Source organism: Vigna umbellata, chromosome 5 (assembly GCF_029865625.1).
Source record: "Vigna umbellata cultivar VRB3 chromosome 5, Vumbellata_1.0, whole genome shotgun sequence".
Lineage (NCBI taxonomy): Eukaryota > Viridiplantae > Streptophyta > Magnoliopsida > Fabales > Fabaceae > Vigna > Vigna umbellata.
In genome coordinates this window covers 11336968-11359664 of record NC_142169.1, presented here as the reverse complement: position 1 = coordinate 11359664, position 22697 = coordinate 11336968, and the positions used below count along the sequence as shown (strand labels likewise).

General features: G+C 36.0%; 2 protein-coding genes and 1 pseudogene across 7 annotated transcripts in view; 2 read left to right on the top strand and 1 right to left on the bottom strand.

Annotated features, from left to right (window-relative positions):
• PUX1 (plant UBX domain-containing protein 1) overlaps positions 1-14397 on the top strand; it is a 28363-nt gene extending 13966 nt beyond the window's left edge. The window contains exons 2-7 of one of the 6 annotated variants that reach the window (XM_088115987.1): positions 393-489; positions 615-692; positions 1653-1720; positions 12608-12737; positions 12955-13059; positions 13889-14397. In XM_088115987.1, coding sequence (XP_087972113.1) covers positions 393-489; positions 615-692; positions 1653-1720; positions 12608-12737; positions 12955-13059; positions 13889-14082 — 672 coding nt within the window. In that variant the 3' untranslated portion in view covers positions 14083-14397. Of the gene's footprint in view, positions 1-392; positions 490-611; positions 693-1652; positions 1721-12607; positions 12738-12954; positions 13060-13888 lie in introns of all 6 variants that reach the window. The other 5 variants (XM_088115985.1, XM_088115988.1, XM_088115990.1 and 2 more) reach the window with 5 other exon arrangements.
• On the top strand, positions 1746-4787 carry LOC148197684 (uncharacterized; annotated as a pseudogene).
• A 6724-nt stretch (positions 14398-21121) lies between the features above and the next one.
• Positions 21122-22697, bottom strand: LOC124820936 (F-box protein CPR1-like). Its single transcript, XM_047292727.2, has one exon. It carries the CDS (start codon positions 22551-22553, stop codon positions 21345-21347), a length of 1209 nt encoding a protein of 402 aa, XP_047148683.1. The 5' UTR covers positions 22554-22697; the 3' UTR covers positions 21122-21344.

Below are 22697 nucleotides of genomic sequence, written 5' to 3'. Positions count from 1 at the left end.
GAGTTAGGTTTAAAGTCCACTTCTAACAACCTCTTTGTGCATGACCAAACTAGTTACATATGTGAATCCAGCCACAAGTGAGTTGTGTGATTTGGAATTCAAATGGCAACTTCCAGCACTCAAAACCATTCCCCTTCCAATCCAAGATAAAAATACTATTGGTCCTTTGGACCTGTTAAATTGAAATAATAACAAAGGTTTCCTTTCCCTGTCCTCAGAAATTATTATCTTTGATCTTCCATGAGGCATTATGGATATTTCTATCTCATGTATGTCTTAACTTGTATATTTGTACTTCTATCAAAAGTTTCCTGGTTCAGGTTTACTGCTTCTGCAATTCAGTGAACTATTTATTTCGATGATATTTCCTTCACCATTATATTGTATTGAAGCAGATCAAGCTTGATGCATTGAAAGAAAGAGCTGGGCGAGAGATCCGTGTTTTTGAAACATATGTTTCCTCATCATCAAATTCTGCATTATCCAATGGTAATTGCACCCTATCTTATTGACAATCCCAAGGCAACAGAAATGCTTTCCTGGAAATTTTTATTTATTGATATTGGCTTTTTCTCAAATATCCTGATTAAACTTTTGTTTATGGTTTCTAGAAGAGGTGACTGATGACTTCTATGAGTTTACTGCTGAAGATTATCACAGACTTTTGGCAGCTAAAAAGGAAGGTAATGATGGTAATACCATTCCACAAGAAAAGTAAAATTTTATTAACCATTTATTTTAAACTATTTTTATGCCCTGTCTCCATTGATGTACACTTTATATATTTACTCTCTATGGATCTATTTTGTTAATGACACTGAAAATAAAAAGAGGGGATCAGCTGGGATGGGAAGAATTGGCATGGGACAAAGCTACCATTGTGCTAACCGTACAACATTCCATTATCCTTGTGTTTCCCCTCATTCCACCCCAATTAGTGGGAAGTGATATTTTTATCTTCAAGGGGAAACGACGAAAAATGATTCCCCCTTCTGTTCCATTTCCATCCTATGTAATTTATACTCTCAAACAGGGGAACTTTTATCCTCTTCCCCTCATTTCATTTCCATTTTGATCATTACCTGACAAATTTAATGTTTACTTCTAAAAAATTGATAATCTAATGACGTCGAGAAAGCAAAAGTTGAAATATGAGGACAAACTTTTTGGTTCGATGTCCCTTGTGTCTTGTTTATATGTTTTTCTTTCTTTTTAATTTACTTTGACGTGCTGCAAATGATTAGTGGACTTTAAGGCGCCAACTTAATTGGGATTTCGTTGTTCCATAATAATGCTTAGAATTTTAATCTTTACAGAAAATATAAGGACAAAATTGGTTTTCTAGTCAAGGTTAATGGGCCATTTTTTTGCAGTCTTAGGAAGTTAGAATTGCCATATTTTTTAATGCTGTTCAAACCATCCTCTACTAAACTGTTTTATCTTCTACATTTTGGCTTTTTAAATGCAATTGTATGTATTTGATTTTGTGCTGATAGAAAAAATGTATTTGTTTTTGTTTATAATTCATGGGTGACGGTACTTTTTAAAATAGTGATGTTAAACAGTTAAGTTGTTATATATGTCAGGAATTGCTTAGACAAAATAATATTACCTTCATTACATTAAAATTTAAATGTATTCAATTTTCTCAGATAAGTTCTTGAAGACTCGAAAAATCCGAGAAGCAGAAGAGGCAGCACGGAGGTCAGAAATGACCAAGGTGGTTGTTATTATTATTATTATTGTTATAGTTGGAGTTGAGACTGAAAATAGTGAATAGTAAATAATTTACAAGGATAAGATAATGTTGTAATTAGAGAAAATATCTTTAGAATCTTCCTAATTAGAAGATATAGATATATAATCTTTTATTTTATTTTGTTTTCCTAGTTTCCCTATTTTCCTTTTTAAGAGAATTTGATTATTACAAATAGAGGATATGAGAATGTATTTTTCATGATTGAGAATAATAAATCAGTCTTATTTTCAACTTGGTGTCAGAGCTCCAAATCTTGGGGCTCCATTCCGCTGCAACAGTCGCACCGCCGTCGCTGTTCGACCACCGCCGCTGCCGCCGTCGCCGGTTGGGGTCGTTGATAGGGCAGAAAGGTGTGCCCAACACCGGCGATCACAACGCCAAAAGTCGCTCCGTGAGAGGAGCTGCCACGCGCTGCCACAGTCGCCGGCGCGTGTAGCCCACGCGCTCACCTCCGACGAGACCCACTCGTCGTCGCCGCCACAGACAGGGTCGCTGGAGCCTCCTGAATCTGTTCCTGGGGTCGGTGACGACTCGTTTGGCTTATATTTGAGCAGATCTGAGTTTGAAGGTTTTGCTCCTCTTCTCGGTGTGACCCACATGCCGTCGTCGTCTTGGAAAAGGTCACCGGAGACTCCTAGTTCCGTTCTACGGGATGTCTGAAGTAAAAAAGGTTCCTTTGGGAGTACCTAATGACCTACCAAATATAGGAGGTACCGATCGGTTGGATGGTCAGAATTACTTACAATGGAGCCAATTTATCCGAAGGGTTCTCAAGGGTCGTTCAAAACTTGATCACATAGATGGAGGAGGACCAGGACCAGATGACACTTATTTCTCAATTTGGGACAATGAAGATTCATTAATTATGACTTGGATGTGGCAATCCATGATTCCTGAGATAAGGAGAAATTATATGTTCCATTCTTTTGCAAAAGAAATATGGGCTGATTTACAGAGCACTTTTTCTTTAAAAAAGGATCTTGCTGCTTACTATGACACTGAGAACTGGATATTTAATACAAAACAGGGCTCCCTTTCTGTATCAGAATATCACGGAATCCTGAGTGGTCTTTGGATGGAATTCGATCAGAACCAAACAATAAAGATGTGTAAAACAAATGCTGCCGCTTTTGTTGAAATCATTGAAAGGGGAAGAATCTTTAAATTTCTCCAGGGCTTGAATCATGAGTATGACCCAATCCGGGTTTAGATATTTGGAAGAGAAAAATTACCATCCCTGTCAAAAGTTTTTTTTATGGTAAGAGGAGAAGAAACTCGGAGAACTGTCATGCTAAATGGAGGGATCTCCAACACAGGCTCTGCCATGACAACTGGAAAGGGAGTCCACAAGGGAACAAAGGCTGGGGGAAAGACGTTTGAAAAAGGTACTCATGGGGACTATTGTTCATACTGTAAAAGATCTTGACATACCAAGGAAATATGCTTCAAACTCCATGGAAGAAAGAATGTTCTCGAACGCATGGGAAACAACAAAGGGTCTACTCAAAGATGGGTAAATCATACTACCTTAGAACAGGAAGCCACCAATCAATCTAGTTCTTCACAATCTAATCCACAACCACTAGATCTTGATATGAAAGCTTATAAGGAGAAACTAGAGCGCTTGGAAGCAATGGTTGAATCAATGAGTAAGCCCTCTGGATCATTTACTCTGTCCATAAAAGGTAAGATTTGTCTCAATAGTGTTGGTCAAGTGTCTCAAGGTATTTGGATCCTTGATTCAGATGCAACTGATCATATGACACCATTTAGTGGGTCTTTCGACTCATATGGTAAAAGCAATAAAGCACAACTTATTACAGTTGCGAATGGTCAGGGTATACATATATGTGGCTCTGGGAATATAATTTTGGACTCATCTATTATATTGAAGGATGTTTTACATGTTCCTCAATTAGCTAATATAGTCTTATCTCTAGGCAAAAAGTCACAAAGGATTTAAATTGTTCAGTAGCATTTTTTCCAACTTATTGTGTTTTTTAGGACCTTGCCACAGGGAAGACGATTTTAACTGCTAAAGAGCAAAGTGGGTTGTATTTTTTAGAGTTTGATGACCAAAGCAACACAAATTATGAGTCAACAAGCTACATCTGAGATGTGGGCAAATTCCCAAATATGGCTACATCATCAAAGGCTTGGGCATATTTCATTTAGTCTTATCAAGTCCTTGTTTTCCCATTTGTTTACCAAAGAGTCTGTTGAGTCTTTTAATTGTGATATTTGTCAATTGTCAAAACACCATCGTGCATCTTATCCTATTAGTAATAAAAAGAGTATTTCTCCATTTGATTTAATTCACTTTGATGTTTGGGTCCTGTCATAGATTCTATTTCCGGAGCCAAATGGTTTGTTACCTTTATTGACGATTGTACCTGTGTCACGTGGACATACCTTATGAAAAATAAATCCTAAGTTTTTCAAATTTTTGTTAATTTTTTCCGTCTTGTCCAAAATCAATTTAGAAAAAATATCAAAAGAATTAGGTCTGATAATGGTACTGAATATGTGAATCATGAATTTCTCAATTTTTGTCTCATAATGGTATTGTTCATGAACTAACCTGTGTTAACACCCCTCAACAAAATGGGGTTGCTGAAAGAATGAATCGTCATCTTCTTGAAGTAACTAGAGCTATTCTTTTTCAAATGTTTGTGTGGGAAATCAAATAGTATTTTAGGAAAGAATAAATTAGGAAATTTGTGTATTTCATAACAAGTATATATTTTATTGTAATCAGTACAGATTTGAATAAATAGGGACAATCCCATAAATCAAGGGATTCTAGAATAGAATATAGTTATTATATTTCCTAAAATAGCTTAGGTCTCCCGTATATATCTTGTATGATCTCTTTGTAATAAACATATCAATTTCCATTTAACCTAATTTCCAGATGGTATCAGAGCCAGGTTAGAGCCTATCCTAGCGAGTTCTAAGTGGGCATTCTACTCTTCTCTTCCACCCGCTATCGGGCCGCCATCGGACCACCCAATTTCTACTATCACGCACGAGATGTCTATACCTCGGCGTGAAGGGGGTGTGTTGGAAGTCCCACATCGACTAGAGATAAGGCCAAATTATAATATATAAATGAGGTGCAAACCTCACCCTATAAGCCGGTTTTGTGGGGTTGAGTTAGGCTTAAAAACCCACTTTCTAATATGGTATCAGAGCTTCCGATCTAGGAAGCTCTGTCTGCGCATTGTAAACCCTAAGACGGCAGCCTGCATTGCTGCTGCATTTTTCTTAACCCTAAGACGGCAGCCTGCATTGCTGCTGCATCTCTCATAACCCTAAGACGGCAGCCTGCATTGCTGCTGCATCTTTTCCTATATTCATTACATTTTTTTTCCCTTGCTATTGCAACCTTCTCTATCGCTCAATCTTCTGTTGCTGCTGTCTTCTCTGTGCCTTAATTGCACAGCCTTTCCTTTTTTCCGCTCAGCCATCTTCTTGCTATGATGTCAAGGGAAGCGGAAGTTGTGAACCCAACCCCAGAAACAGGGAATTCCCATTCCCAGCTTCCTGGAGAACTGCAGAATATCCATTCTGCATATCGACTCAATGGAAGAAATTATTTGAAGTGGGCCCAACTTGTTCGTACAGTGCTGAAGGGAAAGGGGAAGTTGAGTCACCTGATGGAGTCTGGACCCAAACAGGAGGATCCCAAGTTTACTACATGGGATGAGGAAGATTCAATGATCATGGCGTGGCTGTGGAATTCAATGATTCCAGAAATCAGCGACACATGCATGTTCCTTAATTCGGCAAAAGAGATTTGGGATGCTGTAGAGCAAACCTACTCTAAAGCCAAAGATGCTGCTCAAGTATATGACGTAAAGGTGAAAACTTTGGCAGCAAAACAAGGGAACAAGACTGTTACAGAATATGCCAATCAGTTGAAATCATTATGGATGGAGCTAGACCATTATAGAGTCATAAAAGCCAAATGTACTGAAGATTCAGCACTTCTCAAGGAATATATCGAACAAGACAGAGTTTATGATTTCCTTGTTGGTTTGAATCCTGAATTTGATCAAGTTAGGATTCAAATATTGGGGAAGCAAAAGGTACCATGCTTCAATGAAGTGGTGGCTATTGTGAGAAGTGAAGAAAGCAGAAGGGGTCTCATGTTGGAGAGTCCAGCAGTAGTAGAGAACTCAGCAATGGTGGCTGACCATAAAGGAGAACAGACGTTGGCCATGGTAGCCGAACAGAAGAAAGGAGGATCAGCAAATGTGGAGAAAAAAGGTGATGGTCTCTGGTGTACCTACTGCAATAAGCCTCGTCATACCCGAGAGAAGTGCTGGAAGTTGCATGGGAAGCCTTTAAATCGAGATCGAGAAGGGGGACACAGAGGAGGCCCCTCAAGGAAAGGAGGACAAGTTTATGTTGCTGCTGGAACAAATGAAGGAAATAATCCAGAAGCTGCTGCCCATCTTAATCAAGAGGAGATAGAAAGGGTGAGAACCTTTCTTAGTAAGCTGGAAAAACCTACAGGTGTGTGTTCTTTGGCATATTCAGGTAAGTTTCCACTTTCTTTTGGATTAAATGTCTCAGATACACCCTTTAACAATTACTGGATATTGGACTCTGGAGCCACAGACCACATGACACCATTAGCCAAATACTTCTCCACATATTCCCCATGTCCCAGCAACAAGAAAATTGCCACAGCAGATGGAACCCTTATAACTGCAGCTGGTCAAGGAAATATCCAAATCAATTCTTTAATAACCTTAAAAGATGTTCTCCATGTCCCAAAGCTGTCCACCAACCTAGTCTCTATACGAAAACTTATAAAGGATTTGTCATGTAAGGTTGTTTTTTACAACGATCATTGTGTATTTCAGGACAAGGATTCGGGGAGGATGATTGGACATGCTAGAGAATGGAATGGCCTTTATTATCTTGAAGATCCAAATCTGTCCAACAAAAACAGAATCTCTCATTCCTTCATATCTGAATCTTTGATGACCAACAGAGAAAAAATCATGCTTTATCATTGTCGGTTGGGACATCCCTCCTTTGGAGTGATCAAAATTATGTTTCCCTCTCTGTTTACAAAGTTAGATGTTGAGAGTCTTCATTGTGAGGTGTGTGAACTTGCTAAGCACAAGCGTGTATCTTTTCCAATAAGTAATAAAATTAGCAATTTCCCCTTTTATCTTGTTCATACTGATGTATGGGGACCTTCTAATGTTTCAAATGTGTCTGGTGCTCGATGGTTTGTCACCTTTATAGATGATTGTACAAGGGTCACTTGGGTTTTCCTACTTAAACAAAAATCAGAAGTCAGTTCTGTCTTCCTAAACTTCCACTCCCTGATAAAAGGTCAGTTTGGTGTTAATATTAAGAGGCTTAGGTCAGATAATGCCAAAGATTACTTCAATCATGTCCTTAATTCTTTTTGTCAAAAAGAAGGTATAATTCATGAGTCCTCTTGTGTCAAAACACCACAGCAGAATGGGGTCGCAGAAAGAAAAAATGGGCATCTATTAAATCAGACTCGGGCATTGTTGTTCCAACATAGTGTTCCAAAAAATCTCTGGGGGGAAGCTGTTCTTACAGCAACACACCTTATCAATAGACTACCCTCTAGAGTCTTAGGATCAAAAAGCCCTATGGAAGCTTTGTCGTCTTTCTATCCAAACCTATCCACTACAAATAATCTTAAACCAAGAGTTTTTGGGTGCATCTCATATGTCCATATTCATAATACAGACAGGGGGAAACTTGATCCTAGAGCCTTAAAGTGTGTCTTTGTTGGTTACTCACTCACTCAGAAAGGGTATAAATGCTACCACCCCCCATCCAAAAAATTCTTTGTGTCTAGGGATGTTACCTTCAATGAACAAGAGGGCTATTTCCATCAACCTTATCTTCCGGGGGAGAGTTTCAGGGAAGATAAGGAAAGTAGTAATTCTGGTTTTCCCATTCTTCCAGACCTGATATTTGAACCTAAACTAGATCAAATTGAAGCTGTACCAAGTGAAATTAATTGTGAAGCTGATCAAGGAGATGTTGAAGCTGGAAAATTTGGTAAGAAGCTGGTATACTCAAGAAAGACTAAGGCCATTCCAGGATCAAGCAATGTTCAAGAATCCAACTCAAATCCACAAAAAGAGGTAACAATTTTTTCTCCAGCTGTGCAGGCTGAAATTGAAACCCAAAATGATCTTGAAATTGAAACCCAAAATGATCTTGACCTCCCAATTGCCATTAGAAAAGGGCCAAGAAAATGCACCAAACAGCCAATCTACCCTCTCTCAAATTACCTGTCCTTTGAAAATTTCTCTCCTACCCATAAAGCCTTCCTAGTAAACCTAAACACTACACTCCTACCTAATACCCTATCTGAGGCATTGTCTGACAGAAAATGGAGGCAAGCCATGGATGTAGAGATGGAGGCGTTAGAGAAGAACAACACCTGGGAGTTAGTCACCTTACCAATAGGAAAGAGGCCAGTTGGATGTAAGTGGGTTTATACAGTGAAATACAAGGCTGATGGATCAATTGAGAGATATAAGGCAAGACTAGTTGCCAAAGGGTTCACCCAAACCTATGGAGTTGATTATTTGGAGACCTTTGCTCCGGTTGCCAAAATGAACACAGTTAGGGTGATATTGTCTCTTGCTGCCAATTATGGCTGGAACTTGGAACAATTTGATGTTAAGAATGCTTTCCTACATGGAGACCTTGAAGAAGAAATTTATATGGAGATACCTCCGGGATACGGTAGAGACGTTGTAACCAACACTGTTTGCAAGCTGAAAAAGGCATTATATGGGCTAAAACAGTCCCCCCGTGCATGGTTTGGCAGGTTTACTAAAGTTATGACAGGTCTAGGTTACAAACAAAGTCAAGGGGACCATACTTTGTTCTTTAAACATTCCAAGTCAGGGGGAGTAACAATATTATTGGTGTATGTGGATGACATAATATTAACTGGAGATGATAAAGAAGAGCAGCGATTGTTGAGCCAATGCTTGGGCAAGGAATTTGAGATCAAGACCTTGGGAAAACTAAAATATTTTTTGGGAATTGAAGTTGCCCACTCCAAGAATGGGATATTTATATCCCAGCAGAAGTATATCACTGATTTGCTCAAGGAAACTGGCAAGGCAGCGTGCAAACCTGCTAGTACCCCATTAGAACCAAACATAAAGCTTGGAAATGCAGAAGAAGACGTTGCTGTTGAAAAAGAGATGTACCAGCGATTAGTGGGCAGACTTATATATTTGTCTCATACCAGGCCAGATATTGCCTATGCAGTGAGTTTAATTAGCCAATTTATGCATAGCCCAAAGGAGACCCATTTACAAGCTGCCCACAGAATTTTACAGTACCTTAAAGGAACTCCAGGAAGAGGGATTCTATTCAAAAGGAATGGTAATGTGAAGCTTGAAGCCTATACTGATGCTGATTATGCAGGGTCAATTGTGGATAGGAGGTCAACTACAGGTTATTGCACCTTTCTTGGAGGAAATCTTGTGACTTGGAGAAGTAAAAAGCAGGGTGTAGTGGCTCGGTCCAGTGCTGAAGCGGAATTCCGAGCCATGGCACAAGGTATATGTGAGTTGCTATGGCTTAAAATCATCTTAGAAGACTTGAGGATAAAATGGGAAGAACCTATGAAGCTCTATTGTGATAATAAGTCAGCAATCAGCATAGCCCACAATCCAGTGCAGCATGATAGAACAAAGCATATTGAAGTGGACAGACACTTCATCAAAGAAAAGCTTGATAGTGGCTTGATATGCACTCCATATGTGTCCTCTCAAGATCAAATTGCAGACATTCTTACCAAGGGGCTGGGCTGCCACAATTTTGAGAAGATTGTATCCAAGCTGGGAATGGAAAACATCTATTCACCAGCTTGAGGGGGAGTGTGGGAAATCAAATAGTATTTTAGGAAAGAATAAATTAGGAAATTTGTGTATTTCATAACAAGTATATATTTTATTGTAATCAGTACAGATTTGAATAAATAGGGACAATCCCATAAATCAAGGGATTCTAGAATAGAATATAGTTATTATATTTCCTAAAATAGCTTAGGTCTCCCGTATATATCTTGTATGATCTCTTTGTAATAAACATATCAATTTCCATTTAACCTAATTTCCAGAGTTTGTTCCAAAAAATTACTGGGGAGAAGCTGTGTTAGCTACCACATATCTCATCAACAGGTTACCCACTTGTATCTTAAATGGCATTAGTCCTATAGAGTCTCTATTGTCTTTTGTTCCTTCTTCTTCCATAATAACGAGTCTACCTAGTCGAGTCTTTGGATGTGTTGTTTTTGTTCACTCTCATCATCCTAATCGTGGTAAATTAGATCCCAGAGCTCTTAAATGTGTCTTTATTGGGTATCCTTCTAATAAAAAAAGGTACAAATGTTATCATCCTCATAGTCGTCGCGTCTTTATCACCATGGATGTCACCTTTCATGAAACACAATCCTTTTATGTCAGTCCACCACTTTAGGGGGAGAAAGCACTTGAAGTGGATGAACTCTCCTTCTTATCATTACGACATTTGTCTTTGGAGGATGCCCAAGACCAGAGCAATGAAGCTACCATAGTCCACCGTGAGGAAGAAGAGGAAGAAGACAAATTTTTTGGCAACAAATATGAAAGAAGAAAACAACCCACTTCAACTCTCGAGCAAGAAAAATTGTCTAATCCGGAGGTGAGGATCCCTGAAGATATCAATGAGGAGGAGGTAAGTATTACTGAGGATTTACCCATTGGATTGAGAAAGGGAAGAAGATCATGTGCTAAATATCTTATTTCTCAGTAGTTTGCACTAACAATCTCTCTGATAAGCACAAAAGTTTTGTTGCTGCAATTGATGCCACAAAAATTCCTACCTCAATCCAGGAGGGCATGAAAATTAAACATTGGAATCAAGCCATGAAAGAAGAGATGAATGCATTAGAAAGAAATTCAACTTGGGAGATTGTTGATAAGCCAAGAGACAAGAAGGCAGTAGGGTGTAGATGGATATTCACAGTGAAACATAAGGCAGATGGGACAATAGAAAGATATAAAGCTAGATTGGTAGCAAAAGGATATACCCAAACACATATGGGATTGACTATGAGGAGACATTTGCCCTAGTGGCAAAGATGAATACAGTTCGAGTTATTCTCTCTTTGGCTGCCCATTTTGGATGAGACTTACACCAGCTAGATGTGAAGAATGCCTTTCTTCATGGAAATCTAGATGAAGAAGTGTACATGGAGATTCCCCCAGGTTTTGAAGTGAAAAATGAAAGAAAAAAGGTATGCCTCCTGAAGAAAGCATTGTATGGTTTTAAGCAATCCCTTAGAGCATGGTTTGGAAGATTTACAAAAGCAATGGTTTCCTTGGGATACAGACAAAGCCAAGGAGATCATACTCTATTCATAAAGCACTCTTTTACAAGTAAAATCACTCTATTACTTGTCTATGTGGATGATATGATTATTGCAGGAGATGATGAAACAAAAAAGTTGACATTAAAAGATAAATTGGCAGCTCATTTTGAAATGAAAGACCTAGGAAAACTCAAATATTTTCTTGGAATAGAGGTTGCCTACTCCAAGAACGGAATTTTCATCTCCCAAAGGAAATATGTATTTGATCTCCTCAAAGAAACAGGAAAGCTGGGATGTAGAACCTCAACAGTTCCTATAGAACAGAATCACAGAATTGGAAGTGAAGAAAGTGCTCCTATAGAGAAGGCCCAATATCAGAGATTGGTAGGAAAATTGATTTATCTATCACACACAAGACCAGACATTGCTTATGTTGTGAGTGTAGTGAGCCAATTTATGCATGATCCAAGAGAGAGACACATGCAAGCAGTTGACAAAATTCTCCAATATTTGAAGTCAAGTCCAGGAAAGGGGTTATTATCCAAAAGGGAAGACACATTGACTATGAAGATATATACTGATGCAGACTATGCAGGTTCTATTACTGACAAAAAATCTACTTCTGGGTATTGTATATTTCTTGGAGATAGTCTGGTAACATGGAGAAACAAAAAGCAAGATAGAGTATCCCGTTCTAGTGCAGAAGCTGAATTTCGAGCCCTTGCTCAAGGAATGTGTGAAGGACTCTGGATGAAAATCATTTTGGATGAACTTAAAGTCAAAGTGGAGAACCCGGTGCAACTACAGTGTGACAATAAGTCTGCTATGAGCATAACCCATAATCCAGTACAACATGACAGAACCAAACACATTGAAATTAACAGACATTTCATCAAAGATAATCTTGACAGAGGATTTGTGATTACAACTCATGTTCCTACAGAACTTCAAATAGCAAATATTTTTACAAAAGGGCTTCCTCCGGGTAGATTTCAAGATCTTGTAGGCAAGTTGGGAATGATTGATATTCATTTACCAACTTGAGGGGGAGTGTTGTAATTAGAGAAAATATCTTTAGAATCTTCCTAATTAAAAGATATAGATATATAATCTTTTATTTTATTTTGTTTTCCTAATTTTCCTATTTTCCTTTTTAGGAGAATTTGATTATTACAAATAGAGGATATGAGAATGTATTTTTCATGATTGAGAATAATAAATCAGTCTTATTTTCAATTGATAATCAATATGATTAGTTTTAGGGATTAAAAGTTTAGAATTTATCTATTTACAAAAATAATTGGAAACAATCAGAAACCTAAGTATAGACAGTATTTCACTTGTGTACAAGATTTAATCTGTTCCATATGGGGTATATTTTATCTGCTCATAAATGCTTTATGAATTAATCAGATTGGTAAAACATAAATTTATCTTTTAAGTTTGTTTGGGGTTTTTTGCAGGCTATAATTAGAGTTCGATTCCCAGATAATCACACATTGGAGACTACATTCCACCCATCGGAAACAGTCCAGAGTTTAATTGATGTCCTGACTAAAGTTATTGTGCTGCCAGAGCAGCCATTCTATATATGTAGGCATATTAGTATTTATTTGAGATTAAATTTTGAATGATATATGGTGCTTAGAATTTGTACCGACCTTTATGGCATAATTCAAATTCCCTTAACTCTACTATTAGTTTAGCGTAGCTTACTATGAATCATCGCTTGATTATAAATAATTAACCAGTAAAAAGTTGCTTTGGACATAATTTGAGAAATAAATCATATTAACTTTGAATGATGCAGATACTACTCCGCCTAAAAAGATTATGAAAGACATGTCTCAGAATTTTTATGATGCTGGCTTTTGTCCTGGTGCCATTGTCTACTTCTCATACGATGTCCCAAAAGGTAAGTTCATCCTGTCATGAGAATCCTTTTTTCAGTGTTATATTGCTGTAAAGTCCTTTGAGTACCGTGTTATTCCGAGTAAGTCCTTAAATCCTTGGAATATTAGTGTCAGAAACTTTTGTTTCCAAATGAATTCTTTGAATATCTCAAATGTCTGCATATATGTCTAATATATTTCTAATGAAGACTGAATTAGCAACATAAGAGGAAATGTTTAGCAATTCTTTCATGTTTTTATCTCACTTCACAAAATCTTTGGAGAATTATCGTCGTGACACTAATCAATGAAGGATCAATTTAGGGGTTACCTGATTATTATATCAGTACTAATCTATGGAGGACCAAATTTTCATGTCATAATACTAAAATTGATAGACTTGGTATCTATATAAATCCCATGGTTTTTCCACATGTGAGATCAATTTTGAAGAAGATATTTTTGGCGTATTTGTAGGTTTTTTGAACCTCATTCAATGTTCAAATTCTTCAAGTTTGCAGTTGTACTCTTGTGTATTTTATTTTGTTATTGATCTGTTTCAGATTTTATATTTAGTCTCTTTCGGTACTGTTTAAGCATTTATATTGATGCCTAAAATGTGAAATGTCACTTCATCAAGTATATGCAATCAAGCGCCGCATCGAGCAATATAAAATTGATAGTAGCTTAACTTATTTTGTTCACATCATATGCCATTGACGTGTATTTCTAGTTAATTTGAGAAGCACTGCTGAAAAGGCTATGATAAAGTGTTTCTTAATACCTTGTATGGGATTAAATAATTACCAGCTGTTATATTTTTTTTCCTTTCTCATTTGATGGGGTGTTTAGGTAGCACTGGTCCTTACCTTCAAGAAGATATCTTGTCTTTGAAGGAACTGCATGCTGCTAATGATCAAGGCCAACAATCTGAGCCTTTAGTACAGTCAGAACCTGAACCTGCTGTGGCAACACATCCTCCTCCTGTTGAACAACGAAAACCTGCTGAAAAAAAACTTGTTAAACCAAAGTGGTTAAAAATGTGATTTCAATTTCTCTTAGATTCAGTAATCATTGTTCAGAAAAGAACCTTCACTTTTCTTGTGGGTCAACGTTATATCTGAATTCAACGTATTATGCAAAGTCCACAAGAATACATCATAGTTAACTTCCTTTCCTTCCTTCTGCATTTCGTGAATTTGTATATAGTGTTTGAAAACATTGGATAAGTTTCTTAGTGAATGCAAGCGTCTTAGATGTATGTGTTGTTTCAAATTTCAACGTTACATTATACTTGTAGAAATTTTCTTTGATCCTGATTTGGAGAATGCAAGCATCTTGCAATGTTGTTTGCTTATTAATATTACTGTATTATATTTATATAGATTATACTTACAAGTTATTTACCAGAATGAGGCATTGCCAAAACTAACTTTTTTCTTGGGGTCTTTCTACGGCAATTTCTTCCTGCACATCCACAAATTTCTTTCTGTGCTCTCAAATTCTAATGTTTTTAGATTATGCTATCCGGAATGTAAATTTTGTACATTTGAATTTACAAATCCAAATATAAAAAACTGTATTTCAGATTTTTACTTTTTGAAATACAAAATTTTATGGAAGTGGAAGTTGAAAGTGTTTTTTAGGTACTTAAAATGAGTGTTCAAGCAACAAATATAAATCAATTAACAAACTTCAAACCAAAAGAAATTATTCTACCAAAAGAAATTATTCATAAATAGAAGGTTTTATCAAATACAAGAGTTTAAATCTTTTATATCTTTTCTCTCACACAAAGGAAATTTACCTTCTCATAAATTATAGAAAGAAGTATAAACAATAAAGAAGATATATCTCCTAATCCTCTAAATATTTTCTATTAATTACAAAATATATAGGTGAGAAGACTCTTTATAATTTCTCTAAAAGTATCTTAAAAGGTGTTTCAACTGAAGTCTCTTTTCTATTCTTCTCTTTCGAAATCTATAAAAGGTGCTGATATTTATAAATTTTGGCAACACAACTCAAGTGGTGGTCTATAGCTCTAATCTTGAGGTTTCCTCTCTCACTAGGTTTTCTCTATGGCTTAAGCATTGAGTTTCTAAGTTGGCTACCTAATGTTACTTCAAGATAAAGGATTCTATGCTTTAAGTCAGTGAGGAAACCTTCTTGCCTAGGTTTTCTTCATAGCTCGAGCTCTCAAAATTGGCACTATAATAGTGTTATGGTAAATTTCTTCAAAAGTGTTTAATTTCTTCTTTTTTCCCTCTAAAATACAAGTTTAACTCCATGAATTTGTATGATCCTAAAAGAAAATTGAAATTGAGATAGTTAACATGGATTTTATACATAATCAAAGAAAGATAAATGATAAATTGAAAACTATTAGTTCCAAGCACATATGACTTAAGAAAAAAAGATAAAGTAATGTTCTAGAAACTAGGTCAAAAAGGAAGGTGTCTTGAAATGAAGAGAACCCTAACTTGGTCTACAAGCCTCCAAGGTGGTGTGTCTTTGACCTTCTAGATAGAGAAGGTCAACCTTGTCTCCCAAGGTTCAAATACGTGCCTCACTTGCTTGGCTAAGGATGATGCTCTCCTATACTCCAAGTAGTGTTACACTTCTCCAAGTTGGCACTAGCTCATCCTACAAAGCAAACTAACATAATAGTCAACATGTTAACTTATGTCAAGCCAACTAAGTTAACAAGTCAACCAAAGTCAAGTCAACATATGTCAACTTAGGGAAAGTCCACATAATGAAATAAAATAAAGATAAGGAATAATGTTTAGAGTTCACCCTTATAGTCATGCTTCTAGTCACTCTCTTAGAGAGGTCTTGTCTTGACCTATTTTGTTTTCGAGAGAAGTTGAATACCTATTCTAAGTATTGTAAGCATTGAGCGTTTAACTCAATCTCTCTTAGACGCTTTATGCACAACGGAGTTTAGCCATGCATCTGGGTGTTTTGACCTAGATGTTTTTCTATGTCCTGAGAACCTAAGTGTTTTGCTAAGTTTTTTTATGTTGAGGATTCTAGTTTTAGGTTTTGTGTGTTTGGGATTTAGGCTCTAAGTCTTGCGTTTTCACCCTGAGTAATTTTCTGATTATTATCCTGTTTTAATGTTATTTGATTAAACTTTAAAACATGAGAGCGTTTAGGTGTATCAACGATTTTGTCTTTAACAATCTCCCCCTTTTTGATGTTTAACAAATACACATTTAAATGATGTAATCATTCTTTGTTCAACATTTTAATTTTAAGTCTTGTGTGTTTTGGTTTGTTGTGTGTTTTACATCTTTTGTTGTTTTTATCTTTTGCATGTTGTTAGTAGAAAGAATCGAAAAACATTATTGCGTATAGAGGTAAAGATGATAAACGAATAAACGATTATATAACAAATAAACAACAGATAAGACAAATAAGGTAACAATCAACAACTTTTATTAAAACACAAAACAGATTACATAAATGTAAACATGAACTCCTAAGATGAACTCTAAGAATTTGGAGAAACTTCCCCTGATTCTATGCTACCCTAACTTTATCATGGAAACATACTGACCTGAGGTTTAGATCTAATCCTAACAATATCATGCTGTCATTTAGTGTCATGCAATAATTCCTAGAATTAACATAGAATTAACATACTAAACTGAGGTTATGACCCTATCTCCCACTTATTTGATAAATCATTAAAAAGGGTTTATTGGAGAGACAACATAATTAAAAAGAAATAAGTACTCAATCATGCACACAGTTAAAAAATTAGTAGTACACAAGCGTAGTCATGTAGGGCATGAAGATAGGCAATCATACAATTTGTCCAATCATCATATATCATGAAATGAATAGATTATCAAATATACTTGGCAAATATTCGTATTGATATAGTAAATCACATAATTAATTGTGTTCTTTGCAAAAGTTTTGGATGGAAGAACGCATTGGTTATGACTCATGGTTTAGGGTTTTCGGGAACAGTTGGAGGAGGATGGGTTGTGATGTGTTGGAGAAGGAGTTGTATTTAGGATGACAGAGCGTCAATTTTTGCTTCAACCTTTGCATCTTGTTCGACAAGAACTGTCTTGACAATAGTCAACACTTTTTCCACATGATTGGTTGTGATGCGAATGTTTTGGAGACTGCTGATTCAGGTTGATTTTCTTCTTGCACGTCTTTTTCATTGGCTACTTCTTCTACATTTGATGATCTATGGATAGTTGATTCAAGCATCTTATTCTTTTTTACGTGTCTCTTCGTCAATATGTCAACATTTTTGCATATGACATCAAGTGTAGCATTCTTCAATCTGACTATCAACTTGTCAAATGGTGATGTTTGAGGCAGACTGGGAAGAAGCCAGTACCCAATGTCATATGGATCCCTTAAGAAGGCCGCATTGGTTTGTAGAAGACATGCTCCCTTTATTTGTAGTTCATCACTTTCATGTTTGAATGAAAAGGGGCTTGTAGAGGCATGATCAATTCAAAACTTGTCAATTGCGATGAATATGTTTTACTTTCAATAGAGATAAGCCTCTGACTTGTTGTTGTGAATGTGGATGTCTTTGTCCCATATTCTTCTAGGATTTGTCAAAGGTTTTGTGGGAGCTAGTTTTGTATCCTTAATAGTCCTAATCTTCTCCATTTTTAGAGGTCTTTCATCAACCGGAGGTAATTTGGGTGCAATGACATCTAGCATGACAAGTACTTTTCTCATGTGCTTATTTCCGTATTCATTTGCTTTTAGTAGGGTCAGAGCCATGTTATGATAAAATTCTTCAGGAAAGCTACCTTTCACTTCCCATGGATGGACTTTAGTGAACTTGGAAAAATGAGGAAAGAGTTTGATCTTATCTACTGTTAAACGACTTCTAGTCGCCTAAAGTAGAACAAATTTGGTCCCACCAATGTAGTAAAGGGCTGACCAAAATATCAATCCTAGGACTCGACTTGTTAACTTTTAGAATGTATAATTAGATCTTTTATTATTTATGAACTATTACTATAAAACTAGGTGGGGACAATTACAATGAATGAAACTAAAAAGGACAAGAAAAATCTAAACTAAAGTCTGTTTAAAAGAAGAAAGAAATTGAAATGGAATAAAAGAAAAGAAAATAAAAGTCTAAACTACTCAAAACAGAAATACAACGTAATTACTATAACTACCTAAAACTAAAATAGAAACATACATGCTACAATCTAAACAGAACTCAAGTGCTAAATGAATTAATAAAAAAATAGGGAAAGAAAATCTTTGAAACAAAAATACAAAACAAAAGCAAAACCTAAGTCTAAAAAAGATGCATTAACAATCAAGAGATATTCTTAAGCTAAGCATCAAATCTGAATCATAATGTAAAACATAAAACCTAAAGTGAATCATCAAATCATATACTCTAAACAGAAGTAATCAAGAATAATCATGCCATTACTCTCAACTAAAATTGAAATCAACAACTAAATTCTATATGCATATGTAAAACAATACCAAATCAAACTATCATATGTGCAGATCAACTACCAGAGATATTACAATCAAAAGAAATATGAAAAATCAAAGAATCAGCCAAGAGAATTGGTTAGAACAAAAACTAGAGTCAAATTCATATAGATTCATATAGATTCAATGCATAGAGTGGTTGATCACATTTCAGGAAGACATCCTGTGAAAATAAGCCCATTACAGGGCCTTAAAGTTCATTTTCAAAACTTAAGAATCAATGATCATCACTCAGCTCTCAAAACTATAATGAAATTGAAATAACACATACTAGAAATAATAAAAAGAAAAAAATAGAAACATAAAACCGAATGAACCTTTATGCATTTGACTCATCTCTAACTCGAAAAGACATCTCGATAATGAATGCTCACTATTAGTGTTGTCAAAATGGGTCACAACCCGCAGACCAACCCAGCCCATTATGGGTTCGAGCCGAGTTGGATATGAAAAAATTGTATTTTTTTTATGCGGGTCAGATTTCAACCCGGCTCATTTAAACCCGGTTCATGCGAGTTGAACCCATGGTGGGCCGGGTTGGCCCACCAACCCACTTACCTAATTTTATTTTATTAAAATTTAATTTTAATTTTATAAAAAAAATATTTATTATTATTTTTTTGCTTGAAAATATTATTTAAATTCTTTGATCACCAACTTAGATGTATTTTATTTTTAGCTTTTTCTCTTCTTCTTTTCAGGATAAATTTATCGTTGTAAGCTTTGTTTTTCTATTCTCTTAAACTTTCCTTTTGATTTTCTTCTTGAGAGATCTATTATTTATAGGCTGCATGGATATTTGTCTATTAGACTGAGCTTTGTAGTCTTGATACTCGTGCTTTCTTTTTCTTCTTTACATAACAGTTGTTGGGTAAGTCAACTTGTCAGAGTAGGCATACTTTTTCAGTCCTTTGCTTGAAGTAAGTTGTAAGATCTTTTTAGACTTTGTTTCAAGTGAAGAACATTCTATGAATATCTTCTTTGTCTCTAACGTCCACTTTTTGATATTTGATCTGTAGCATTGTGGATGCATGTAGAGTAACTTATCTGCAAGATTAGAGTAAATTATGCATGTAGCAGATACGTCTTTTCTTATCACTTTTGTTATTTTTGAACATTGAGCATTTAATGTCATTTAATGTTTGGTCAGAACAACAAAGTGTTTTTTGAAATTCTACCGTTAGGTAGCATTTTGCAATTAAGTTCTTTTCTGAAGATACCAAGTGTGTATAGTTACTACATCATACGATGAGGTACTTGTTAAGCTCATCGTATCGTTTAGTCAAGTAAAAACTCATTTAGCTTTTGTCTCATTTTAGATAGATAGTGTTTAGTTTGCTTAAGCTTTCTTTCATATTTTAATAATTTCGTCTTTTAATATGTTTTGTTAGAGACATTGTATTGACTTATTTTTTTTTAGAGAAGTTGAATACCTATTCCAAGTATTATAAGGTGTTTAACTCAATCTTTCTTAGATGTTTTAGGCACAACAACGTTTAGCCATGCGTTTAGGTGTTTTGACCTAGATGTTTAAGTGTTTTCTTTTTCTATGTTGAGGATTCTAGTTCTAAGTTTGTGTATTTGGGATTTAGGCTCTAACTCTTGTGTTTTCACCCTAAGTAATTGTTTTATTATTATCTCGTTTTAATGTTATCTGATAAGACTTCAAAACATGAGCGTTTAGACGTATAAACATTTTTGTCTTTAACAACAAGATCTCCCCTTCCATACTACAAGACACATAGGGAGTTGCTTGGGAAGCAAACTTGCGCATAAACCCTAAGGTAGAAACCCTTAGATATGCATCTTCTTATGGGTCATCTTCTCTAGGCCCAAAAACCCTACACTACAAGTCCAAAGACAGAAGCTTGGGCCACCTTTCACATATGAAGCCCATCTTGATATGTGCGTTTGGTCATGAAAGGAGTTTGCCACATGTATATTCATTGCCTAATAAGGATGAAGATGAGATAAAAAAATTATACTCATTGAAAATGAAGATGTGCATGAGCTTTTACATAGAAAGTAGAAATGAAATAATGAAACTTGTCTTTACCCCACTTCTTGACATTCGTACTTAAAAGCGATTTTCATTTAGTAAACAATTAATTAATACATAATTAAATATATTATTAATGTTTTTTTAACTAAATATATATTTAATACAAGATTAAATATATAACTAACGCTATTTATGGTTATCATCAATGTAAGTTTTCTAATTATTATTATTGCTTATAAGTTTCTATCTATTATTTTCACTTAAAAGAACTTAAAAAATTTTTTAGAAAATATTAAAAAATATATTCAAATTTTATAAAGACAACCACTAGGAAATTGTTTAATATTTTAAAAATTTTGTAATGAATAAGAATGTTTTACTCCAAACAATAAAACTGCATCTTTTCCCTTTTCTAAACAGAAAAATAAATACAATCTGCAAGCCACTATTGACTATTGATAACTTGGTCAAGATTTTTTAAGTGGAAAAATTTCCACAACTTGCAAAACAAGTAGAAATGACAACTATTTCCTTTTCAACTTCAATGGCGTAACTCTAAAGGGAACCAATGCACATGAATCAAAAGTCCCAAAGTCTAACATTCAGAACACCCAAATTCTACTACAACCAGCACATGCTTTTGAACAACGAAAGCTGACATATTTATATATCCAATACATTATGTGATCGGCCAATTACAGCAACGTGGGGCAACTAACTAACATGGCTGATCCAGAAGCAACAAAGCAAACAAACCAAAGAACCTAATACTGTCTAAAAGCAACACAGTTTTATTTTTTAAAAAGAAATAAGATATTCACTATCATGTAGCAGAGGGTCAGGAACCAAAGTACATGATAAACATTTGTGACTAAACTCGTTTCCCCTGTGAAGTGAAACAAGACTTTCTGTATATTTTGCAGCCCTTATAGAATCATATTTTCCATAAACCTGAAGATCCCTTGTATTCTCCGAATCATAAAACACCAATCTTTCGTTGTTGTCCTTCCAAAGAAACCGATTGCCCCCATAAAACCCCACGAGCTTGTAAATCACTGGCACGGGTCCAACACTGCATAGCTTCACCCACGACCCTTCGTTCCAGTAATCTCTCATCACCCACACGTCAAAGTACTTTTCTGTGCCCCTCACCGGGTAAACAACAACACCAATTGAAGCAGATTCCTCAAAGGGTGCCAAAGTTGCAAACTTTTCGTCTGAAGAGTCGCGTATTCTTGGCACTTTTATCTTCCTGAAGGACTCATTGACCATGTCAAATGCTAGAACAACATCTTCTGAGACACCTGACTCTTCAACAAAACCCCACCAGTGGCAACAGTTGTTGGCATAAGTGTAGACCCGAGAAGAACCCCAAACTTCAATTGGGAGCGGGAGAGCAGAATCAACTTTTCCCCAAGAGTTTGAGTTAAGGCTATACAACTCCGCTGTCCAATACCCAAGTTGTCTTTCATCTGTTTCCTTCAACCATAGGTCTTTGATCACAACAACTTTGTAGTCATTGGTTGTTGGGTCGAATCCAAAGCCTGCATAATCTGTGAAAGAATAAGTCCCATGAGGACTTGTGAAATGGGATTCAGGCAAAGCCTTGAACTGTCCCAATGAAGGGTTCATCAAGACATTAGGATTTCCTTCAAGGAAGTATATGCCATTGCAAGGACCCATGATTTCGGTCCAGTATTTGTAATCAGAGTTGTGCTCATAGGGAGGGTTTAAAACATTGGACGAAACGAGTTCTTTGGGGTCATTGACGTTCCAAGAAAGGACAGAAATGTAAGTTTTGAGGCCAGAAAAAAAGGGTCTTCGAATGACCAAGAGATGTTCCTCTTGGCTCCGAAGATTGTTGTAGACAAGAGGGTAATTGGTAACAAAATGAGAATCACTTATGAGATCTAACCAGGATTTGCAAACGCACTTGCATAGCAGCAACACCTTCGCTGGCAACCTTGAGAACACGTTGGACACCAATTCCCGTGGCAAAAGCTCCATCACAACTCCACCTTCTTTGAGCACTTGCAAATAGCAATGGAAATTCTGAATCGGAGTTTTGCCTCTTCTATATTCTGATTCAAAACATATTCAATTTGTAACTAGAAAGTGACTAAAGTAAGTGTAGTTTTATTTGTCTTCATC